Source organism: Somniosus microcephalus, chromosome 2 (assembly GCF_052327205.1).
Source record: "Somniosus microcephalus isolate GS21.2 chromosome 2, FLI_Smic_1.0, whole genome shotgun sequence".
Taxonomy (NCBI): domain Eukaryota; kingdom Metazoa; phylum Chordata; class Chondrichthyes; order Squaliformes; family Somniosidae; genus Somniosus; species Somniosus microcephalus.
The window spans coordinates 390,909,981-390,935,524 of NC_140988.1; the positions used below are offsets into that span (position 1 = coordinate 390,909,981).

Here is a 25,544-nt window from a genome sequence, read left to right on the forward strand (position 1 = left end):
GAAACCCACAGGGCGTCGCCATTTGCCACGAGGACCGCCGAGAGTGGCATTGGCAGCAGCGCAGGAGCAGCGCGCGAAACCCACAGGGCGTCGCCATTTGCCACGAGGACCGCCGAGAGTGGCATTGGCAGCAGCGCAGGAGCAGCGCGCGAAACCCACAGGGCGTCGCCATTTGCCACGAGGACCGCCGAGAGCGGCGTTGGCAGCAGCGTGGGAGACGCCATTTTAAGCCGCAGCGGGGAAGAAAGGAAAGCGCAGGAGACGCCATTTTAAGCCAGTCTAACCACACCCCAAAATGCCGAAGAGTGGCAGTATCACAGCGTTCGACAATGAAGTCGAAGATTGGACGACATATGTCGAACACATAGAAGTATACTGCAAGGCGAATGAAGTGCCAGATGACAAGAAAGCGCTGGTATTGTTGAATTCAATGGGTGCAAAAACGTATGGCTTACTACGAAACCTAGTAACCCCATAGAAGCCAGTAGAAAAGGATTTTGAAAACACAGTGTCAATCCTACAGGACCACTTAAACCCCACACCGCTGCTGATAGCAGAAAGATTTAAGTTTCACAAAAGGAACCAGCATAAAGATGAAAGTAATGCTGAGTATTTAACGGAACTGCGCAAGCTATCGAAACACTGCCAGTTTGGAACGGGACTAGCAGATACTTTAAGGGACAAGTTTGTGTGTGGGCTTCAAAGTGAAGGAACCCAGAAACGGCTTTTATCTGAAAAGGACCTTACGCTGGAAAAGGCTTTCAGCATTGCGGTATCATATGAAGCAGCAGCACGGGGCGCTGCAGAGATACAACAGAGACCGCAAGAATATGGCACAAACGAAATGTCATATGGAACAGAGAAGTGCTATCGCTGCGGCAGAACAACACACGACCAGAATGATTGCTAGTTCAAAGACAACGTGTGCAGACAGTGTGGAAAAGTAGGACACACAGCACAAGTCTGCAGGTCGGGAAAGAAAACCAGCAATAAGAAACCGACCAAAGGAAAGTACAAGAAGGTACATAATATAACGGAGAATAGTTCAGACGAACAAAAGAGTGATAACGACTCCGAAAGCAGGGAACTGAGTTGTCTGAAACGACATAATGTGATCACAACAGAGGATCACCGAACCATTTGGGTCACTCTCAAGGTAGCAGGAGTCCAGGTAAAGATGGAATTGGACACAGGATCAGCCCTAACAGTCATAAACCGACGGGACTACGAGCGGCTATTCTCACACATACCCTTGAGAGACACAAGAATTATTTTGAAGACGTACACGGGGCAAAAAGTCTACCCCAAAGGAAAAATAAGGGTGACCGTTATATATAACGGTAAGGAAACACCAAAACTAGACCTGTATGTATTGCAAGATGGAGGACCACCATTACTGGGACGTGAATGGATCCGGAAAATACAACTGGATTGGCATTCCATACAGGCACTGACTGTGGCTGACAAAAAGGATGACGACGTCACACCTGGGCGACTGTCAAAGAGCCTAACTGACGCGAAAGAAGTGTTCCAGCAAGGACTCGGAACACTAAAAGGCATGGCAGCGACGATTAAAATTGAAGAAAACGCAAGCCCAAAATTTTTTAAGGCCAGACCGGTACCTTATGCGATCCGCCCAGCCGTCGAAGCAGAGCTGGAGAGTCTGGAACGTTCAGGTGTACTGTCCAAGGTAGACTGGAGCGAGTGGGCTACACCCATCGTCCCTGTGATGAAAAAGTCGTTGAGCAGCACGCCTGGGGAACCAAGGAAGGTTCGCATCTGTGGAGACTTTAAGGTAACAGTGAACCTGGTCCTTCACACCGTACAATATCCACTTCCGCGGATTGAAGATATTTTCACCTCGCTATCTGGAGGGAAACGCTTCACTAAGATTGATCTGGCCCAGGCGTATCTGCAAATGGAGGTAGAAGAAGCATCAAAAAAATACCTCACAATCAACACCCATAAAGGTCTCTACCAATACAACCGGCTGGTATTCGGGGTAGCATCAGCTCCGGCTATTTGGCAGAGGGCAATGGAACAAGTCCTGCAAGGGATCCCAGGGACCCAGTGTTATTTGGACGACATCCTGGTCACGAGCGAAAATGACAGTGATCACCTTGCCAACCTGGAGCAGGTGCTCACTAGATTGCAGGAATATGGGCTCCGAGCTAACCGCCCCAATGCGAGTTTTTTAGAAAACAGATCTCGTATTGTGGCCATGCTATCGATAAAGAGGGGTTACATAAGTCCCCAGAGAAGATTGAGGCGGTAGTCAAGGCTCCAGCACCGTAAAATGTGTCACAACTGCGGTCGTTCCTCGGGCTGGTAAACTACTGCCATAAGTTCTTGCCAAATTTGTCTACAATACTACACCCACTGAACACCCTACTGCAAACTGGGGTGCCATGGAAGTGGAGTGACGAATATAGACGAGCTTTCCAGAAGAGCAAAACACTAATCACATCGAAAGAGGTATTGGCTCATTACAACCCGGCATTACCAATTCGGTTGGCATGTGATGCGTCACCCTACGGCATTGGAGTGGTGCTGTCGCACAAATTCTCGGACAGCTCAGAGAGGCCAATAGCCTTTGCGTCATGATCACTAACCTCAGCCGAGCGTAACTACGCCCAGATTGACAGGGAGGCCCTCAGCCTAGTGTGGGGAGTGAAAAAGTTCAATCACTATCTGCACAGGCAGAAATTCACCTTGCTGACTGATCACCAGCCTCTTGTCTCCATTTTTAATCCAAAGAAGGGCGTTCCGTTGATGACTGCGCAACGACTACAAAGATGGTCACTTTTTCTAGGGGCGCACCACTATGAGATTGAATATAAGGGCACGAAACAGCATGGAAATGCTGATGGGCTATCACGCCTGCCACTGCCTACTGCGGAGGAAGCACCAGCAGTGGATCCTGTCGAAATATTCCATTCGACTATAGTTAAATACCTACCGGTAACTAACGCTTGTATCGAAAAGGAAACCCGAAATGACCCAACACTGTCTCGGGTATATGATTTGACGGTGAAGGGATGGCCAGCACATGGCGACTCACTGTTGCCAGCATTCTCGACAAGGAGAGAACAGCTGTCAGTGTGCCGGGGGACCTTGATGTGTGGATCCCGAGTGGTAATTCCACCCAAGTTAAGGGATAGAGTGCTCAATGAGCTTCATGAGGGTCATCTGGGAGGGGTAAAAATGAAAAGCCTAGCCAGGGCTTATGTGTGGTGGCCGGGAATCGATAAACAAATCAAGGACCTGACCAAGAGCTGCTCAGGATGCCAGAAAGTCCAAAATGCCCCTCTACACCCATGGGAGTGGCCCTCATCTCCATGGCAACGGGTGCATATTGATTTTGCTGGTCCATTCATGGACTCAATGTTTTTAATAGCCGTGGATGCGCACTCGAAATGGCCTAAGGTCATCAAAATGTCCTCCACCACCACGGAGAAAACTATTGCAGTCCTACGGACCATTTTTGCCAGGAATGGCTTGCCAGAACAGATTTGCTCCGACAACAGACCACAGTTTGTGTCCGAAGAGTTCCGGAGGTTCTTGAAAAAGAATGGGGTAAGGCATTACACATCCGCCCCGTATCATCCAGCCACAAATGGATTGGCTGAGAGGTTCGTACAAACCTTTAAGAAGGCAATAAAGGCTATGTACAATGACAACATTCCGCTGCAGCACAAGGTGGACAATTTCCTGTTCGCCTACCGGAATGCGACACATGCAGTCACCAACCAGGCCCCAGCCATGATGTTCTTTAACCGAAGGTTAAGATCTCGCCTGGATTTGCTCAGACCAAACGTACGAAGAGATGTTGAGAGTAAGCAATTCCAGCACATCCATGAGAAGCCAACAAGGAGCTTCAATGTAGGGCAACGAGTCTTGGCCCGCGACTACCGAACAGAAAAATGGCAGCCAGGAACGATATGCACACGGCAGGGCCCACTAATGTACACAGTGGACGTTGGGGAGAGCATCGTGAGACGCCGTGCTGACCAGATCCTAGAGTCACAGGAACAAGTCAACCCCATGTCTCGCCCATACGTACCTGGTGATGAACCCGACGTACAGGTCGCATCTACCCCAGAAACAGTAGCATCGGAAGCTGATGAACCAACCGACGACAGGGGGCCAGAATCGCCTCCGCACCAAGAGCAAGACACTCGGGAAAGGCGCTATCCAGAAAGGATCAGGAAGCCTCCCCAAAGACTGAATTTATAAATAGACTATTTTCAGCTAATGTTGCATGTTAAAAGTGTTAATTGTAATTAGTTTGATATTTAATTGTTAAATGAGTGTTATGGTACTGTTAATCTAAAAGGGGAGGAATTGTAATGTATGTACCTTTAAGGGGGAGAACTACTTTTTACAGCTCATGTATATTGTAGTACCGGCAGTGACCACACCTGTATATAACGTTGAGTTGTAATCTGTACAGTTCAGTTGCAGTCTGAGACACGTTGAGTAAACACCGTTTGTACCATTCTCCGCAGTCTGTGTCTGATTATACACGGAAATAACAATACTCACTGGAGTTTAGAAGATTGAGAGGGGATCTCATCGAAACCTATAAAATTCCGTCAGGCCTGGACAGACTAGATGCAGGAAGGATGTTTCTGATGGCCGGGGAGTCCAGAACCAGGGGTCATAGTCTAAGGATAAGGGGTAAGCCATTTAGGACTGAAATGAGGAGGAATTTCTTCACCCAGAGAGTGGTGAACCTGTGGAATTCTCTGCCACAGAGGGCGGTGGAGGCCAGTTCATTAAATATATTCAAGAAAGAGTTGGATATATTTCTTAAGGCTAAAGGGGTCAAGGGATATGGGGAGAAGGCAGGGACAGGGTACTGAATTTGGATGATCAGCCATGATCTCATTGAATGGCGGAGCAGGCTCGAGGGGCCGAATGGCCGACTCCTGCTCCTATCTTCTAAGTTTCTATGATCGCCCCTTTTTTGTTCTTCAATTCAACCCATATGGCCTCGTTTGATGATCCCTCCAACATATCATCCCTCCTCACAGCTGTAATTATTTCTTTAATCAATACCGTGACCCCCCTCCTTTTTACCTCCTTTCTATCTGAAACCCTGTAACCAGGAATTGTTGAGCTGCCATACCTGTCCTTCTTTCAGTAATAACTATATCATACTCCCAAGTGTCTATCTGTGCCCTCAGCTCATCTGCCTTATTTCCTATACTCCTTGCATTAAAGTATATCCCATTTAGCACTGACAAACTCCCTTGTTTTCTATTTTCTAGCCCTTTCTTTCTGTCTTCCAAATTCACTTTCTACTTTTTTGCTTTCTAATTTCAGCTTTGCTTCTCTCCCTCCTGAGTCTATTCTCAGGTTCCCACCCCCCTGCCCAGCTCGTTTAAACCCCCCCCAAGAGCACTAGCAACAACCCCCCCGCGAGGATATTGGTCCCGGCTCTCCCTCCTGAATCTATTCTCAGGTTCCCACCCCCCTGCCCAGCTCGTTTAAACCCCCCCCCAAGAGCACTAGCAACAACCCCCCGTGAGGATATTGGTCCCGGCTCTCCCTCCTGAATCTATTCTCAGATTCCCCTCCCCCTGCCCAGCTAGTTTAAACCCTCCCCAAGAGCAACAACCCCCCCGCGAGGATATTGGTCCCGGCTCTCCCTCCTGACTCTATTCTCAGGTTCCCCTCCCCCTGCCCAGCTAGTTTAAACCCCCCCCAAGAGCAACAACCCCCCCGCGAGGATATTGGTCCCGGCTCTCCCTCCTGACTCTATTCTCAGGTTCCCACCCCCCTGCCCAGCTCGTTTAAACCCCCCCCAAGAGCAACAACCCCCCCGCGAGGATATTGGTCCCGGCTCTCCCTCCTGACTCTATTCTCAGGTTCCCCTCCCCCTGCCGAGCTAGTTTAAACCCTCCCCAAGAGCAACAACCCCCCCGCGAGGATATTGGTCCCGGCTCTCCCTCCTGACTCTATTCTCAGGTTCCCATCCCCCTGCCCAGCTCGTTTAAACCCTCCCCAAGAGCAACAACCCCCCCGCGAGGATATTGGTCCCGGCTCTCCCTCCTGACTCTATGCTCACGTTCCCACCCCTGCCCAGCTCATTTAAACCCTCCCCAACAGCACTAGCAACAACCCCCCCGCGAGGATATTGGTCCCGGCTCTCCCTCCTGACTCTATTCTCAGGTTCCCATCCCCCTGCCGAGCTAGTTTAAACCCCCCCCAAGAGCACTAGCAACCCCCCCGCGAGGATATTGGTCCCGGCTCTCCCTCCTGAATCTATTCTCAGGTTCACACCCCCCTGGCCCAGCTAGTTTAAACCCCCCCCAAGAGCACTAGCAACCCCCCCGCGAGGATATTGGTCCCGGCTCTCCCTCCTGAATCTATTCTCAGGTTCACACCCCCCTGCCCAGCTAGTTTAAACCCCCCCCAAGAGCACTAGCACCGCCCCCCCCGCGAGGATATTGGTCCCGGCTCTCCCTCCTGAATCTATTCTCAGGTTCCCCTCCCCAGCCCAGCTAGTTTAAACCCTCCCCAACAGCACTAGCAACAACCCCCCCGCGAGGATATTGGTCCCGGCTCTGTTGGGGTGCAACCCGTCCAGCTTGTACAGATCCCACCTCCCGCAGAAACGGTCCCAATGCCTCAGGAATCTAAAGCCCTCCCTCCTGCACCATCCTTCCAGCCACACATTCATCTGCTCTATCTTCCTATTCCTGTACTCACTAGCCCGTAGCATCGAGAGTAATCCGGAGATTACTACCTTTGAGGTCCTGCTTTTTAATCTCTTTCCTAGCTCTTTAAACACTGCCTGCAGGAACTCATCCCGCTTTCTACCGATGTCATTGGTACCGATATCTCCCCCCAGAATGCCCTGCAGTCGCTCGGTGACATCCTTGACCCTGGCACCAGGGAGGCAACATACCATCCTGGAGTCACGTCTGCGGCTGCAGAAACGCCTGTCTGCTCCCCTCACTAGTGAATCCCCTAACACTACTGCTCTTCCACTATTTTTCCTCCCCGCCCCTGTGCAGCGGAGCCACCCGTGGTGCCATGGGCTTGGCTCTGACTGCACTCTCCAGAGGAACCACCACCCCCACCAGTACTCAGAACAGAATACCTATGATTATGATTAGGAACACCTCAATGAAATCTCCTCTTAACCTTCTCTGCTCTAAGGAGAACAACCCCAGCTTCTCCAGACTATCCACGTAACTGAAGTCACTCATCCCTGGTACTATACTAGTAAATCTGCACCCTCTCTAAGGGCTAGATTTTCGTGGAGCCGTCAGGCGGGGTTTCAGGCGTGTCGGGGGGGGGGGGGGAATCCCGACTTTGGGGGTCCCGACACCATCCCGCCCAAAACCCCGCCCCACGTAAGTTTCAGGGGCGACGGGTATCTGCCCCGCACTGGGACCCGCCGAAACCAGGCGGGAAGGGATTAGTGCCAATTAACTGCCTGTTAACAGGTAGTTAACAGGCAGTTTTTAGCCTAATCCCCATTGTGAGGGGTTTCGTGTGGGTTTCCCGACGGCTCCAAACCACGCCAGGTTAGAGCAGGCGGGCCGTCGGGTTGAAGGAGTTGGAGGGGTCGCGATGTCGGCACGCAGGTGAGTGATGGGTGCATGAGTGTAAAGGTAAATGTGTTTGGTGTGTCTAAAGTGTGTAAAGAACTTTTACTTGCCTGTACTTACCTTAGCAGCCTTTCTTCCTGTAGCCGTCGGGAGCGCAGCACTCAGCTGGAACTGAAAGCTGAACGGCTGCGATCTGTCAAAAGTGACAGCCTTCAGCTTTTAGTGCTGCTGAGATTTCTAAATGAGTCTGCGCAGAAGGACTCATCTTAGAAATCAGACTGTCAGTGTTTGGGAGCTTCAAACAACTGTAAAACACTGAAATTTCATCTGTCAGAAATCTTGACAGATGAAATTTCAGTCTGTGACGTCACCTGTTGCCGGGTGGCCCTTAATTGGCCTGCTGAGCCCGCTGGGCGGGCTCAACAAGGTCAATCAAGGGAAAATCGCGCGGATTGGCCGGACGTCGAAGTAGGCGGGTCAGAAACCCAAAAGGGGAAGTCCCGCCTTCTTCCCGACAAGTTCGACAAAATCGACCCCTAAGGCTTTGAAAGCCTTCCTAAAGTGTTATGCCCAGGATTGGTCACAGAACAACAGCAGAGGCTTAAGAGGTTAGCATAATCCCCTTGCTTTTGTACTCTATTCCTCTATTAATAAAGCCAAGGATCCCGTATGCTTCTCAACTTATCCTGTCACCTTCAGCGATTTGTGCACATATACCCCCAGGTCTCTCTGTTCCTGCACCCCTTTAAAATACCATTTAGTTTATTTTGCCTCTCCTCATTCTTCCTGCCAAAATGTATCACTTCACACTTCTGTGTTAAATTTCAGCAGCCACGTGTCCGCCCATTTCACCAGTCTGTCCAAGTCTTCCTGAAGTCTGTTACTATCTTCCTCATTGTTTACTTCATTTATGAGTTTTGAGTCAGCTGTAAAATTTGAAATTATGCACTTTGTACCCAAGTCCAGGGCCTAGAAATTGACTATAGCCCCGTTTGGGGCGCCAGCCTCGCCAGGGCGCTAAAAGTAGCGTCCCGGAAACAGTCGCGGCTGCCCGCCGGAAATTCAGTTGGAGCGCCCCAGAGGGAAGCACGGCACTACTGGAGGCGCCCCGCATCCCTCTTGGGGCGCTGCAACTGAATATCGCTGCGCAACGTGCCGCAGCGCCACACGCTGCGGCATGTCGTGCTGCGGTACTGCAGGCCTTCCTCCCCTTCTTAAAGGGGAGGGGCCTTGTGCATCGCGATCTGGGGCCCAGCTGGGCTCCCGAGGATCGCGAGTGCCGGCAAAAGAGCCCGGCACCAAGGAGAAGTGCCGGGCTCTTGGAACGCAGTCGGCACTCCGCGGGGTGGGGGGGTGCTCAGGAGGCCGGGGACGGCAGCGCGGAGAGGTGCTGGCAGGCGGCCAGCAACAAAAATGGCCGCCCCGCACCTCTCCTTTAATTAGCCGCAGGTAGGCCCCCCTGAACCGGTCGCACATAGCGTCCGGCGTTAAATCAGGGGGTGCAACTAAATATCGCGATTGGGGTGTCAGCGGGGCGCTGCGCACACCGATGACGTCATCGGTAGCGGCGCAGAGCTAACGGCTAGCGCCACCATTAGTGTCCCACTAAATTTAGCGGGAGGCGTGGCCAGTGGCTTTCGACCCACTTAGCGCCCTCTTAAGGCGCTAACGGGTGGCGCAGCCCACTGAATTTCTAGGCCTGGGTCTTTAATATGTATCAAAAAGAGCAGTGGTCCTAATATCGACCCCTGGGAGACCCTCTCCAGTCTGAAAAACAAACATTCACTACTACTCTCTGCTTTCTGTCCCTTAGCCAATTCTGTATCCACGTAGCCACTGTCCCTTTAATCCCAAGGGATTTAATTTTACTAACAAATCTATTATGTGGTACTTTAGCAAAGGCAATTTGAAAGTCTATATACACAGCATTAACCGCACTACCCTCATCAACACTCTCCCTTGCTTCATCAAAGAACTCGATAACCCAATGCTAAGTTTGGATTCCACCAGGAACACTCGGCTCCAGACCTCATTACAGCCTTGGACCAAACATGGACAAAAAAACTGAATTCCAGAGGTGAGGTGAGAGTGACTGCCCTTGACATCAAGGCAGCATTTGACCGAGTGTGGCATCAAGGAGCCCTAGTAAAACTGAGGTCAATGGGAATCAGGGGGAAAACTCTCCACTGGCTGGAGTCATACCTAGCACAAAGGAAGATGGGTGTGGTGGTTGGAGGCCCATCATCTCGGCCCCAGGACATCGCTGCAGGAGTTCCTCAGGGCAGTGTCCTGGGCCCAACCATCTTCAGCTGCTTCATCAATGACCTTCTCTCCAACATAAGGTCAGAAGTGGGGATGTTCGCTGATAATTGCAGTGTTCAGTTCCATTTGCAACTCCTCAGATAATGAAGCAATCCATGCCCGCATGCAACAAGACCTGGACAACATTCAGGCTTGGGCTGATAAGTGGCAGGTAACATTCATGCCACAGAAGTGCCAGGCAATGACTATCTGCAACAAGCGAGAATCCAACCACCGACCCTTGACATTCAATGGCATTACCATCGCCGAATCCCCCAACATCAACATCCTGGGGGTTACCATTGACCAGAAACTTAACTGGACCAGCCACATAAATACTGCGGCTACAAGAGCAGGTCAGAGGCTAGGTATTCTGCAGCAAGTGTCTCACCTCCTGACTCCCCAAAGCCTTTCCACCATCTACAAGGCTCAAGTCAGGAGTGTGATGGAATACTCTCCACTTGTCTGGATGAGTGCAGCTCCAACAACACTCAAGAAACTCGACACCATATAGGACAAAGCAGCCTGCATGATTGGCACCCCATCCATCACCTTAAACATTCACTCCCTCCTCGTTCCGTGGCTGCAGTGTGTACCCTCTACAAGATGCACTGCAGCAACTCGCCAAGGCTTCTTCGACAGCACCTCCCAAACCCGCAACCTCTACCACCTTGAAGGACAAGGGTAGCAGGTACATGGGAACACCATCACTTCCAAGTTCCCCTCCAAATCATACACCATCCCGACTTGGAAATATATTGCTGTTCCTTCATCGTCGCTGGGTCAAAATCCTGGTACTCTCCACGTAACAGCACTGTGGGAGTACCTTCATCACACGGACTGCAGCGGTTCAAGAAGGCAGCTCACCACCACCTTCTCAAGGGCAACTAGGGATGGGCAATAAATACTGGCCTTGCCAACGACGCCCACATACCGTGAACGAATAAAAAAACTGAACGTCTGATTGAAGTTTGAACTTTACATCAAACCCTCATTAAATAGTCACCTAGACAGAAGTCATTGTAGCCCTTTGAAGTGGCTTCAGTATGAGCCATAAACAGGCAAGCAGTAATCAGATTAAAGTAGCCACATCTGGACACCTACAGATGTCCAATAAAGGAATATTAAAACAGGTTCCACCCATTCATAGTCAATAGCCTGAACGGCCAGCCACAGCGGTTTAACATCTCCAGCAGTGCTTCTGAACATAAAAAATGGAAAGAGCAAAGGCCATTTTGGCCATTCCTTCCACAGAACATATACAATGTACTCCATCATAGGGAGTCCATCACTCATTTAATCTATAAAGTGTAGCACAAATACTGGCAGAGATCAAATTAGCTGCAAAATATTTATTCATTCCCATGTCTCACTATTCACTGCTGACTTACAATCAGCCACACACCTCACCTGAACCCAATGTGTCCCATGGAGTCTTTCATTTTGTCAGCCCAACCATTTCACCACCAACCCAGCTCCAAATTAGATCCACATCTTTTTTGGATACTGTTAATCAGCTGGTTTTGCCAGCAGCTCATTCCCTGTGGAGAAAAATATTCTTCGAATCGCTGGTCTTTCTTCAGCTTGTTAAGTTTAAACCTGTCACTTAGAACATAAGAATATAAGAAATAGGAGCAGGAATAGGCCACTTGGCCCCTCGAGCCTGCTCCGCCATTCAATAAGATCATGGCTGATCTTGGGCTCAAAGCCACTTCCCCGCTCCCCATAACCCTTCACTCCCTTATCTTGCAAAAGTTTGTCTATCTCCACCTTAAATGTATTTAATGACCCAGCCTCCACAGCTCTCTGGGGCAGAGAATTCCACAGATTTACCACCCTCTGAGAGAAGAAATTCCTCATCTCAGTTCTAAAAGGGCGACCCTTTATTCTGAGACTGTGCCCCCGAGTTCTAGATTTCCCCACGGGGGGAAACATCCTCTCTGCATCTACCCTGTCGTGGCCCCTCAGTATCTTATGTTTCGATAAGATCACCTCTCATTCTTCTAAATTCCAATGAGTATCGGCCCAACCTGCTCAACCTTTCCTCATAAGTCAACCCCTTCATCTCTGGAATTAACCCAGTGAATCGTCTCTGAACTGCCTCCAATGCAAGTATATCCTTCCTTAAATAAGGAGACCAAAACTGTACGCAGTACTCAAGGTGTGGTCTCACCAATACCCTGTACAGTTGGAGCAGAACTTCCCTGCTTTTATACTCCAACCCCTTTGAAATAAAGGCCAACATTCCATTTGTCTTTTTGATTACTTGCTGTACCTGCATGCTAACTTTTTGTGTTTCATGCACAAGGACCCCCAGGTCCCTCTGAACTGTAGCATTTTGTAATCTCTCTCCATTTAAGTAATAATTTGCTTTTTTATTTTTCCTGCCAAAGTGGGTAACCTCGCACTTTCCCACATTATACTCCATCTGCCAAATGTTTGCCCACTCACTTAGCCTGTCTATATCCCTTTGCAGATTCTTTGTGTCCTCTGCACAACTTACTTTCCCACCCATCTTTGTATCATCCGTAAACTTGGCTACATTACACTCGGTCCCTTCATCCAAGTTATTAATGTAGATTGTAAATAGTTGAGGCCCCAGCACCGATCCATGTGGCACCCCACTACAGGAAACGTTGTGTTATCCGGAGGCTAAGTGTCCGGCAAGCTCGAGCCACCAGCAAAAATCAGGAGCCGTTTTGTTCGGTTTTTTTTCTTCTCGTGGCTTTTTTTCCCAACAGTCAGGCTCTGGAAAGTCTCTCTGAAGCTGTTGCTAAGCTACAGAGATGCTTCCAAGGTACGGGCTGACTGTTTAGAAGCTGTTGCTAAGCAACAGTGTTTGTTGTCAGATACGGAGATGAAAACCTCCGTATGCTTCAACATTAACGCTGGTGTGTCCGGCAGTTTTGAGGGAACGGCAACAGCTCGGTCCCGTCGGTGCCGGATAGCACAAAGTTTCCTGTAGTTACCGTTTGCCAACCGGAAAATGACCCATTTATCCCGACTCTCTGCTTTCTGTTAGTTAGCCAATTCTCTATCCATGCTAATATAGTACCCCCAATTCCTGAGCCTTATCTTATGCAGTAACCTTTTATGTGGCACCTTATCGAATGCCTTCTGGAAATCCAAATACACCACATCCACTGGCTCACCCTTGTCCACCCTGCTCGTTACCCTCAAAGAACTCCAGCAAATTTATTAAACATGATTTCCCTTTCCTAAAACCATGCCGACTCTGCTTGACTACATTATGATTCTCCAAATGCCCTGCTACTGCTTCCTTAATGAAGGACTCCAGCATTTTCCCAACAACAGATGTTAGGCTAACTGGTCTGTAGTTTCCTGCTTTCTGTCTCCCTCCTTTCTTAAATAGGGGTGTTACATTTGCGGTTTTCCAATCCGCTGGGACCTCTCCAGAGTCCAGGGAATTTTGGTATATTGCAACCAATGTATCCACTATCTCTGCTTCTAGTTCTTCTAGTTTTATGCTCAGAGCCCAAGTCAAATAGCTTGCCTCCATTTTCACCTTCTATGCCTCTCAGCATCTTGAATACATGGCTCATGTTGCCCCATGTTGTTTTCTGTTGAATCCTGCAAGTCTTTGCTCGTTATTTGGAGCGGAGTCCCAGAGCTGCTGTCCGATATATCAATTACTCTCCCTGCTTTTCTCTCCACCTTGGGGAGGTGCCAAGCATCAACCCAACACCTCCAGCGTGGCTGGGTTCAGGAATTAAGCGGAGTGGGAGACTGAAACTATGCCAATCGACTCCCTGGCCCAGTATGCCATTACTCCAATGTGATGTGCCGCCGATCAGTGTGAATGTCTAACATTCAAATGCCAGCAGGTCACTATGAAGGAATACGAGGTTGACTGGTAGAATTAGATAGTCTCTGAGAAATCCCCAACATGTGCAGTGCAGTCATCGTCAACCCTTCGGGCCAGGTCTGATATAGCAGGCAGGGTAATAAATGGTGACATGTTGGATTAAATCTTTTGTATGAACATCATGAAGAGCTGTCTGTTCGTAACCATGTTGCTCACCAGTAGGGTCATTCTCAACATATAAATCAGCACTGCAGCCTGCCACACAATACTTTCTATACAGCATATTAATTGCAGCTCCTTCTGTGTATTATAACCACAGTCCTGTCACTGGCTCCTCAGACTGGACAGCGTGTCCACTGTACATTCATACTCACTTTATAGAGCAACTCACAAAGGAGCCATCTTCTTTCCGGCCACAATTTCCAAATTGATTTCCTATTATGTTCATGTACCAGTAACACAAAATGGGACTGGGAACAGCATCTGGAAAGAAAGAGAAATTAAACGAGTTAGACAAGCACCAACTTGCACTTATATAGCACCTTAAACGTGTAAAACCTTTAACATAGAAAAACATCCTAAGGGTGTGGAAAATGGACACTGAACTAAAGGAGATATTAGATGGGGTGGCCTAAAGCTTGCTCAAAGAGGTGGGTTTTAAGTAGGGTCATAAAGGTGAAGGGGTATAAGGTGGGACCATTGGTCTCAAGGATTGGGTGAAAGGATTAGAAGGTGTAAGCACAAGAGGCCGGAGTCAGAGGAACTAAAAGTTTTGTTCCGTTAGTGATGGAAGATGACCTGATCAAGATACAGAAGACATATCTTTGCAAACAGCCAATCACTCAGCATCTAAAGGCAGGCTTTAATAGATGACACACTTACTCAAGTGCCTGAAGCATTCAATGCAGAAAAGTCACCTGCATGTGCTCTCCATAACCTACCCAAAAAAGCCACCGTGGCCATTTTCCACAGCCATACATGAGGACCATAAACACAGTAGCATCTCTCTCCATCTATCCTACTCCGCCCCATCTGAAATGAGATCTCAAGACACACTGCAGTTCCAATTATGTTTACTGTGTTTACCCTTTCTGACAGAGTATGGTGTGTCTGTTCTATTTCCTAACCATGTGCTTTTTCTCACAGAATCATACAACTCAGAGGGAGGCCATTCAGCCCATCATGCCTGTGCTGGTGCTTTGAAAGAGTTCTCCAATTAGTCTCACTCCCCGGCTCTTTCCCCAGAGCCCTGCAAATGTTTCCTTTTCAAGTATATATCCAATTTCCTTTTGAAAGTTACGATTGATTCTGCTTCAACCTCTCTTTCAGGCAGTGCATTCCAGATCACAATAAGTGATGAGGATAGTAGCAGACTTCAGGAGGACATAGACAGGCTGGTGAAATGGGCAGGTGGAACATAATGCAGACATGAGAAGTGATGCATTTGGAAAGAAGAATGAAGGGAGGCAAGATAAACGAAACGGTATCATTTTAAAGGGGCGCAGGAACAGAGAGACTTAGGGGTTTATGTACACAAGTCTTTGATTGTGGCAGGACCTTGACTGTCCCTGTCCCTTGCCATAACCACTCTAAACCTAATGGTATTGTGATCACTGTTTCCCAGATGCTCTCCCACTGAAACATGCTTAACTTACATAGATACATAGAAGATAGGAGCAGGAGTAGGCCATTCGGCCCTTCGAGCCTGCTCCGCCATTCAATGAGATCATGGCTGATCATCCAAATTCAGTACCCGGTCCCTGCTTTCTCCCCATATCCCTTGATCCCTTTAGCCTTAAGAAATATATCCAACTCTTTCTTGAATATACTTAATGAACTGGCCTCCACCGCCCTCTGTGGCAGAGAATTCCACAGGTTCACCACTCTCTGGGTGAAGAAATTCCTCCTCATTTCAGTCCTAAATGGCTTACCCCTTATCCTTAGACTATGACCCCTGGTTCTGGACTCCCCGGCCATCAGAAACATCCTTCCTGCATCTAGTCTGTCCAGGCCTGACAGAATTTTATAGGTTTCGATGAGATCCCCTCTCAATCTTCTAAACTCCAGTGAGTACAAGCCCAATCGACCCAATCTCTCCTCATACATCATTCCTGCCATCCCAGGTATCAGCCTGGTGAATCTTCGCTGCACTCCTTCCATGGCAAGTACGTCCTTCCTAAGGTAAGGCGACCAAAACTGCACACAATACTCAAGGTGCGGTCTCACCAAGGCCCTGTACAACTGTAGCAAGACATCCTTGTTCCTGTACTCGTACCATCTCGCTACGAAGGCCAACATACCATTTGCCTTCTTAACCGCCTGCTGCACCTGCATGCTTACCTTCAGCGACTGGTGTACAAGAACACCCAGGTCTCTTTGCACTTCCCCTTCTCCCAAACTATTACCATTCAAATAATAATCTGCCTTCCTGTTTTTGCCACCAAAGTGGATAACCTCACATTTATCCACATTATAGTGCATTTGCCATGTTTCTGCCCAATCACCCAACCTGTCCAAATCGTGCTGGAGTTTCATGACATCCTCCTCACAGCATACCCTCCCCCCCAGCTTTGTGTCGTCTGCAAATTTGGAGATATTACATCCAATTCCCTCGTCCAGATCATTAATATATATTGTGAACAGCTGGGGTCCTAGGACCGATCCTTGCGGTACCCCACTAGTCACTGCCTGCCACTCGGAAAATGACCCGTTTATTCCAACTCTTTGCTTTCTGTCCGCCAACCAGTTCTCTATCCAAGCCAATACCTTGCCCCCAATCCCATGTGCCTTAATTTTGCATGCTAATCTCTTATGTGGGACCTTATCGAAAGCCTTCTGAAAGTCCAAATACACCACATCCACTGGTTCTCCCTTATCTATTTTACCAGTTACATCCTCAAAAAATTCCAGTAGATTAGTCAAGCATGATTTACCTTATGTAAATCCATGCTGACTTTGTCCGATCCAGTCACTGCTTTCCAAGTGCTCTGCTATTACATCTTTTATAACTTGCTCCACTTCTAAGTTTTTTTCAATGGGAGATGGCTATTCCATGTCAGAACATTGGTCTAGGAATGCAGGTACTCCAGCACCTCCTTGTCCTGAGTCAGTGGATGGCTCTGCCACTACAGGCACCACCGGTGGAAGGCTGTGCCCCAATACTCCAACACACCTGCAGTCATTTAAGCGGGGTGCCTGGCTGTTACAGATGTGTGTTGTCCAGACAGACATCTCCTGGATGTTAATATGAACATAAGAACATAAGAAATAGGAGCAGGAGTAGGCCATTCGGCCCTTCGAGCCTGCTCTGCCATTCAATGAGATCATGGCTGATCTTCTGCCTCAACTCCATTCATCGGTCCTATCGCCATATCACTTGATGCCCTTACTAGTCAGAAATCTATCGACTTCTGTTTTGAATATACCCAATGACTGAACCTCCACAGCCCTCTGGGGTAGAGAATTCCAAAGATTCACCACCCTCTGTGTGAAGAAATGTCTTCTCATCTCAGTCTTGAATGGCCTACCCTTTAGGTTGAGGCTGTAGCCCCTGGTTCTAGACTCCCCAGCCAAGGGAAACATTCTCCCAGCATCCACCCTATCAAGCCCTGTAATAATTTTGTATGCTTCAATGAGATCCCCTCATTCTTCTGAATTCAAGAGAATACAGGCCTAGTTTACTCAATCTCTTCTCATACGACACTCCAGCCGTCACAGGAATCAATCTCGTGAACCTTCGTGACATGCCCTCTATGGCAAGTATATCCTTCCTTAGGTAAGGAGACCAAAATTGTACACAGTACTCCAGGTGTGGTCGCACCAAGGCCCTATATAATTGGAGTAAGACTTCTTTACTCCTGTACTCAACTCCTCTTGTAATGAAGGCCAGTTTACCATTTGCCTTCCTAATGGCTTGCTGCACCTGCACATTCACTTTCAGTGACTCATGTACAAGGACACCCAGGTCCCTTTGAGCATCTGCATTCCCCAATCTTTCACCATTTAGGAAATACTCTGCCTTTCTGTTTTTTCTACCAAAGTGGATAACTTCACATTTATCCATATTATATTCCATCTGCCATGTTCTCGCCCACTCACTGAGCCTGTCGAGATCCCCTTGAAGCCTCCTCACATCCACTTTGCAACTGACACTGCCACCTAGCTTTGTATCAGCAGCAAATTTGGAAATGTTACATTTCGTTCCCATCATCCAAATCATTGATATAGATTGTGAATAGCTGGGGCCCAAGCACCGATCCTTGCGGTACCCCACTAGTCACAGCCTGCCATCCTGAAAAAGACCCGTTTATCCCTACTCTTTGTTTTCTGTCTGTTAACCAATTCTCAATCCATGCTAGTATATTACCCCCAATTCCATGTGCCCTAATTTTGTTCACCAACCTCTTGTGTGGGACCTTATCGAAGGCCTTCTGAAAATCCAGATACACCACATCTACCGGTTTCCCTTTGTCTACTCCACTAGTTACATACTCAAAGAACTCCAACAGGTTTGTCAAACAGGATTTCCCTTTCCTAAATCCATGTTGACTCTGCCCAATCTTACTATTAGTTTCTAAATGCCTAGTTATTGCATCCTTTATAATAGATTCCAGCATTTTCCCAACTACTGATGTGAGGCTAACAGGTCTGTAGTTCCCCGTTTTCTCTCTCCCTCCTTTCTTAAATAGCGGGGTTACATTTGCTATCCTCCAATCTGCAGGAACTATTCCAGAACCTATGGAATTTTGGAAGATGACAACCAATGCATCCACTATCCCAATGGCCACCTCTTTCAAAACCCTAGGATGTAGGTCATCCGGTCCTTGGGATTTGTTGACTTTTAGTCCCATTAATTTTGCTAGTACTGTTTTTGTACTACCTGTAATAATAATTTCTTTAAGTTCCTCATTCTCGTCACACCCTTGGTTTTCTCGTATTTCTGGGAGGATTTTTGTTTCTTCCTCCGTGAAGACAGAAACAAAGTATTTATTTAATTTCTCTGCCATTTCCTCATTCCCCATTATAAATTCTCCCGTCTCTGACTGTAAAGGACCTACATTTACCTTCGCCAGTCGTTTCCTTTTCACATACCTATAGAAGCTTTTGCAATCCATTTTTATATTTTTCGCTAGTTTGTGCTCATATTCCATTTTCCCTTTCTTTATCAATTTCTTGGTCCCCCTTTGCTGATTTCTAAAAAGATCCCAATCCTCAGGCTGACCGCTTTTTCTGACAACTTTATAAGCTTCCTCCTTTGACTTCATACTAGCTTTAATTTCTTTTGTTAGCCATGGTTGGATCATGTTTCCTTTTGGGTTTTTATGCCCTAGAGGAATATATGTTTGTTGCAAATTAAGCATTATTTCCTTGAATGTTAGCCATTGTATGTCCACCTTCATACCTTTTTGTGCAGACTCCCAATCTACCATGGCCAACTTGTCCCTCATACCCTTGTAGTTTCCTCTGTTTAGATTGAAGATCTTAGTTTCAGATTGGACTACATCACTCTCAAACTTAATGTAAAATTCAATCATATTATGGTCACTTGTCCCTAAAGGCCCCTTTACCACAAGATTATTGATTAGCCCTTTCTCATTACACAGTACCAGATCCAGAATAGCCTGTTCCCTGGTTGGTTCCTCCACATACTGATCCAGGAAACCATCTTGCATGCATTCCAAGAATTCGTCCTCCACACCATTAGTGGTAATTTGATTTGCCCAGTCAATATGTAGATTAAAGTCCCCCATAATTACTGTATTGCCCTTGGTACATGCACTTCTAATCTCTTGATTGATACTGTGCCCTATAGTACCATTACTGTTTGGTGGCCTATACACTATTCCCACCAATGTTTTCCGTCCTTTGCTGTTTCTTAGCTCCACCCAAACTGATTCCAGTTCTACATCACGATCTGCCAAGCCAAGATCTTTTATCTCTACCGTACCAATCTCATCCCTTATTAACAGCGCTACACCACCTCCTTTTCCTTTTTGTCTGTCCTTCCTAAATGTTGAGTACCCTGGAACATTCAGTTCCCAGCTTTGGTTACCCTGCAACCATGTCTTTGTAATGGCAATTACATCATACCCATTTACTTCTATTAGTGCCATTAATTCATCCACCTTGTTGCGAAAGCTACGTGCATTTAGATAGTGCCTTCAACTTTGCCTGTTTAATATTTTTCTGCACTTTGACCCTCTTTACTGTTGGCCTTTGTTTCTGCTCCCTACTAGTTTTGCTAACTACTTTTCTAACTTGCACTTCCAGCTTTGTTTCTCTCCGTTCTGGGCCCACACTTAGGTTCCCAGCCCCCTGACAAATTAGTTTAAATCCTTCCCAACAGCACTAGCAAATCCCACTGCGAGGATGTTGGTCCTGTTTCTGCCGCGGTGTAACCCGTCCAGCTTGTGCAGGTCCCATCTTCCCTAGAATCGGTCCCAATGCCTCAGGAATTTAAATCCCTCCCTCCTACACCATCTCTCCAGCCACACATTCATCTGGTCCATTCTCCTATTTCTGCTCTCGCTAGCACGTGGCACTGGGAGTAATTCTGAGATTACTACCTTTGAGGTCCTGCTTTTTAATTTATTTCCTAGCTCCCTATATTCTGCTTGAAAGACCTCGTCCCTCTTTCTACCTATGTCGTTGGTACCGATATGGACCACGACCTCTGGCTGTTCACCCTCCCCCTTCAGAATGTCCTGCAGCCACTCAGTAACATCCTTGACCCTGGCACCAGGGAGGCAACATACCATCCTGGAGTCATGTCTGCGGCCACAGAAACGTCTATCTGTTCCCCTTACGATAGAATCCCCTATCACTATTGCTCTCCCACTCTTTTTCCTACCCTCCTGTGCAGCTGAGCCACTCGTAGTGCCATGTACTTGGCTCTTGCTGTAATCCCCTGAGAAACCATCTCCCCCAGCAGTATCCAAAAGGGAAAATCTGTTGGAGAGGGAGATGGACCCAGGGGACTCCTGCACTACCTTCCTAGTTCTTTTACTCTGTCTGGCGGTCACCCATTCCCTTTCTGCCTGTGCACTCTTTACCTGTGGTGTGACCACCTCATTGAACGTGATATCCACGAAGATCTCAGCCTCACGGATGCTCCACAGTGATTCCAGCCGCAGCTCCAGCTCCGAAATGCGGATTGCGAGTAGCTGCAGCTGGAGACACTTCCTGCACACGTGTTCGCCCTGGACACCGAAAGTGTCCCCGACTTACCACATAGCACAGGAGGAGCACTCCATGCTGCCGAGCTGCCCTGCCATGTCCTACCCTTAATTTACTCCCTTTACTTCCTCTAAATTAAAGAATATTAAATACACTAGGGCCTAGAAATTCGGTGGGCTTTGCGCCCAGTTAAGGCCCAAAGAGGGCCTCTGCGCCCTTGGAGGAGTTTGCGCTGAAATTGAGCGCTGCGCTAATGGCGGCGGTAGCCGGTAGCACTGCGCCGGCACCGATGACGTCATCGGTGTGCGCAGTGCCCCGGTTCCGCCCCGATGCCGGCCCGACCCCCATATTTAGTTGCGGCCGCCTCCTCCGTGGCGGCCACTACTAACATCGGGAGACCAGGGCCTTCCTGCAGCCTTAGTGGGGCGCATAAAGGTGGAGGTGCAGCCGGCCGCTTCTTCGGCGGCCGCCTGGCCGCACCTCCCTCCCCGGCCTCCTCCACCACCCCTCCCCGCGGCATTGCCGGCTGCTTTCCACGAGCCCGGCACTTCTCCGTGGTGCTGGGCTCATTTGCCGGCACAATCCAGCGGCGATCTCCCCCTTGCAGGCACCTCCTCCTTAAGAGAAGGAGGCCTGCAGTACAGCAGCCTGCCGCACCGCATCGGGTGGCGCAGCGGCACCTGGAGCGCTGAAATTCACTTTCAGCGCCCCAAGCGGGGGCGGGCACACCCTGGAACAGCGCCCGGTTCCGCCTTGGGGCGCTAAAAGTGAATATGGGACGGGCGCAACTGGCTCCGCGCCCAGCGCAAAATTTTCGGCGCAACCGAGCTGGCGGGGCTATACCCAATTTCTAGGCCTAGGGACCTTACTTCACTTTACACACTGCTTACTGTAAACTAGAGACCTTACTTTAACAACTGGACTGTCGAAATACCCACCAGGTCCTACTTACCAATCAGCTCCTTCCCTTGTGCCGACGTCACTTTTAATCTTTGACGTCACTTTCGAATGTTGCCTGTTGAGGTCCGCTCTCCCTGCTTATCCCAATAGCTCGGACTGGGCCTCGTGCCTCGGGCTTTATTTCCTTGCTCCTCTTTCGCCTGTTCCCTCACAGGTCGGTCCGCTGTCGCTGCTGCTCCCAATAGCTCGGTCTGTGTAGTGTCCGTGTGTTGATAAAGACACTGAAGACAGGAGTTGGTTCATAGGTGTTTACTAAGCAAAGTCTGCGGGGGGTACTAACGGATATACACAATACACAGGCTTATAGAGCCCGAGTGGCAATCACCGGCACCACAGCACACCTGGGGCTCTTAAAGGCACATACACAACAATTCCTCCCCTTTTAGCTTACCAGTACATCATATTTTATTTTAAGTAATTATTAATTACATGTTATATGCAAAATAATATACATTGCTGTAGTTCATTAATTATAAGTCAGTCTCTCAGGAGGCTTCCTGACTCGGTCCGGATAACGCCTCGGGGGTGGAGTAGTTTCTGGTGGTGTAGTAGGTTCTTCTGGCAAGGCTGATTCGGCTTGAATGCCAGTGTCGGGTTCATCGGGTTCCAGTATCACCGGATCGGAGGTAGATATGGGTATCTCTACTTCATCGTTAGACGTATAGAGTTGTGGTGTAGGTTGCCCCTTTTCGGATGACTTTATGATTTGGTCAGCATGGCGCCTTATTATGCTTTCTCCGATGTCCACGGTATACATCAGTGGTCCCAGTCGTGTGCAGATAGTTCCAGGCTGCCATTTCTCGGTACGGTAGTCCCGGGCCAAAACTTGTTGACCTATCTGGAAGGTTCTAGTTGGCCTTTCATTCATGCCTTGAAACTGCCGGTTCTCCACGTCCCTTCTGATGTTGGGCTTGACCAAATCCAGCCGGCATCTTAGGTTTCTATTGAAGAACATCATGGCGGGAGTTTGGTTGGTAACCATATGTGTTGCATTCCTGTATGCGAATAAGAAGTTATCCACCTTGTGCTGAAGTTTTATGTCTTCATTACCCATGGTCATTATGGCCTTCTTGGAGGTCTGGACAAACCTTTCAGCCAATCCATTGGTGGCGGGATGGTATGGGGCGGACGTGTAGTGCTTAACCCCATTGTTTTATAAGAACTTTCTGAATTCTTCGGACACAAATTGCGGTCCATTATCAGAACAGATCTGTTCTGGCAGCCCATTCCTGGCAAATATGGTCCTTAATACTGTGATGGTTTTTCCCGTGGTGGTGAAGGACATCTTTATTACCTCCGGCCACTTGGAGTGTGCATCAACCGCGATTAAAAACATTGAGTCCACAAATGGGCCAGCAAAGTCGATGTGTACCCTTTGCCAGGGAGATGAGGGCCACTCCCACGGATGTAGAGGGGCTTGTGGTGGAGCGTTTTGGACCTTCTGGCATCCTAAGCAGCTCTTGGTCATTTCTTCGATGTCTGCATCGATACCTGGCCACCATACAAACGCCCTGGCTAGGTTCTTCATTTTCACTCCACCCAGATGCCCCTCATGAAGCTCCTTTAGCACTTTATCCTGGAGTTTGGGTGGAATCACCACTCTGGATCCACACATCAAGGTTCCTCGGCACACTGACAGCTGTTCTCTTCTTTGCGAGAATGCTGGCAACAGTGGTTCGCCATGTGCTGGCTATCCCTTCACTGTTAAATCGTAGACCCGTGAAAGAGTCGGGTCATTTCTTGTTTCCCTTTCAATGGCAGAATTTGTTACTGGTAGACATTCCACTATGGTAGAGTGGAACATCTCCATTGGGTCTACTGTAGGTGCCTCTTCTACCGTTGGCAACGGTAGGCGCGATAAACCGTCAGCATTCCCATGCTGTTTTGACCCTTTGTATTCTATGTTGTATTGGTGTGCCCCTAGGAAAAGGGACCACCTCTGTAGCCTTTGTGCTGTCATAATGGGAACACCTTCTTTAGGATTGAATTTGGAGATGAGGGGTTGATGGTCAGTCAACAAGGTCAATTTTTGTCCGTGTAGGTAATTCGACCCAACACAATCGTCGCTAAGCAAAAGGAAAAATATCTGACATATTGGGCAGAAACAACAAAAACCCAAAGCAAACTCAATTGCTACTTGGCCCTAAACAGACAATACAACATAGCTGATTACCTGACCATGGTAAAGGACAGCAAACTGAGAAAAATCTTGACAATGTACAGACTTAGTGAACATAGCCTGGCGATCGAAAAAGGTAGACACAGGCAGACCCGGCTACCAAGAGAGGACAGGATATGCTCTCACTGCAGTCAGGGAATGGTGGAGACAGAGATGCACTTCCTCACAGCTTGTAGAAAATATCAGGGCATAAGGGAGAATTTCTACCCAAAATTTACAAAAATATGCCCGGAATTCAGAAATTTGAATGACGACCAAAAACTCCCATACCTACTAGGGGAAGAGAGAAATTGCGTAACACTAGCGGCACACTATGTTACAGCTTGCCATAAACAGAGGGACAACCACTAAAGATAAGATGAGAGTATATATAAATTATATGAAAGTATATTTATACACTCAGGGATATATCTGTTTATACACTGTATGGATAGATGTGTATTTTTGTGAACAAACATGAATGTTTTCCGATGCTTTGGCAACATAAGATGTAACTTGTCATGCCAATAAAGCGATTTGAATTGAATTGAATTAGTGGTTGAATTTCTTTACTCCCCATACCAGGCTGAGTGCTTCCCTGTCGATTTGGGCATAGTTACGCTCAGCTGAGTTCAATGAGCGTGACGCAAAAGCTATCGGCCGTTCCGAGCCATCAGGGAATCTATGCGATAATACTGCTCCTATGCCGTAAGGGGATGCATCGCACGCCAGTCTGATTGGCAGTGATGGGTTGTAATGAGCCAAAACTTCTTTGGATGTGATTAAGTTTTTGCATTTATGGAAGGCACTTTTGCAGTCTTCGTTCCATTTCCAAATTACTCCTGTTTGTAGCAGTTCATTAAGAGGGTGTAGAAGAGTTGATAAGTTCAGTAAAAATTTATGATAGTAATTTATTAATCCCAGGAACGACCTTAATTGTGAAACATTTTCAGGTGCTGGGGCTTTTATGACCGCCTCAATTTTTTCAGGTGACTTATGCAACCCTTCCTTATTTATTATGTGGCCACAATATGATATTTGATTTCGGAAAAATTCGCACTTGGGGCGATTCGCTCGTAGGCCCCGTTCTCTCAGCCAAGTGAGCACCTGCTCCAAATTGGCAAGGTGCTCGTTGTCGTTTTCTCCTGTTACAAGGATGTCGTCTAGGTAGCATTGAGTCCCCGGAATCCCTTGCAGGACTTGCTCCATAGCTCTTTGCCAGATAGCTGGAGCTGATGCTACTCCAAAAACCAGTCGATTGTACTGGTACAGGCCTTTGTGTGTGTTTATCGTGAGATACTTTTTAGAGGCCTCCTCAACCTCCATCTGTAGATATGCCTGTGCCAAGTCAATTTTGGTGAAACGTTTCCCTCCGGATAGTGAGGCGAAAATATCTTCTATCCTCGGAAGAGAATACTGTACTGTGTGAAGGACCGGGTTTACAGTCACCTTGAAGTCACCACAGATGCGAATTTTTCTCTGTTCTTCAGAATTATCTTTATTCAATGCTTTTTTCATGACTGGAACGATGGATGTTGCCCATTCGCTCCAATCTATT

At 48.0% G+C, this 25,544-nt stretch overlaps 1 protein-coding gene across 5 annotated transcripts in view; it reads right to left on the reverse strand.

Annotated features, from left to right (window-relative positions):
• LOC147123873 (disintegrin and metalloproteinase domain-containing protein 12-like) overlaps positions 1 to 25,544 on the reverse strand; it is a 566,371-nt gene that overhangs the window by 275,610 nt on the left and 265,217 nt on the right. For all 5 annotated transcript variants that reach the window (XM_085976452.1, XM_085976457.1, XM_085976448.1 and 2 more), the window contains exon 15: positions 14,067 to 14,175. In XM_085976452.1, coding sequence (XP_085832578.1) covers positions 14,067 to 14,175 — 109 coding nt within the window. The remainder of the gene's footprint in view (positions 1 to 14,066; positions 14,176 to 25,544) is intronic.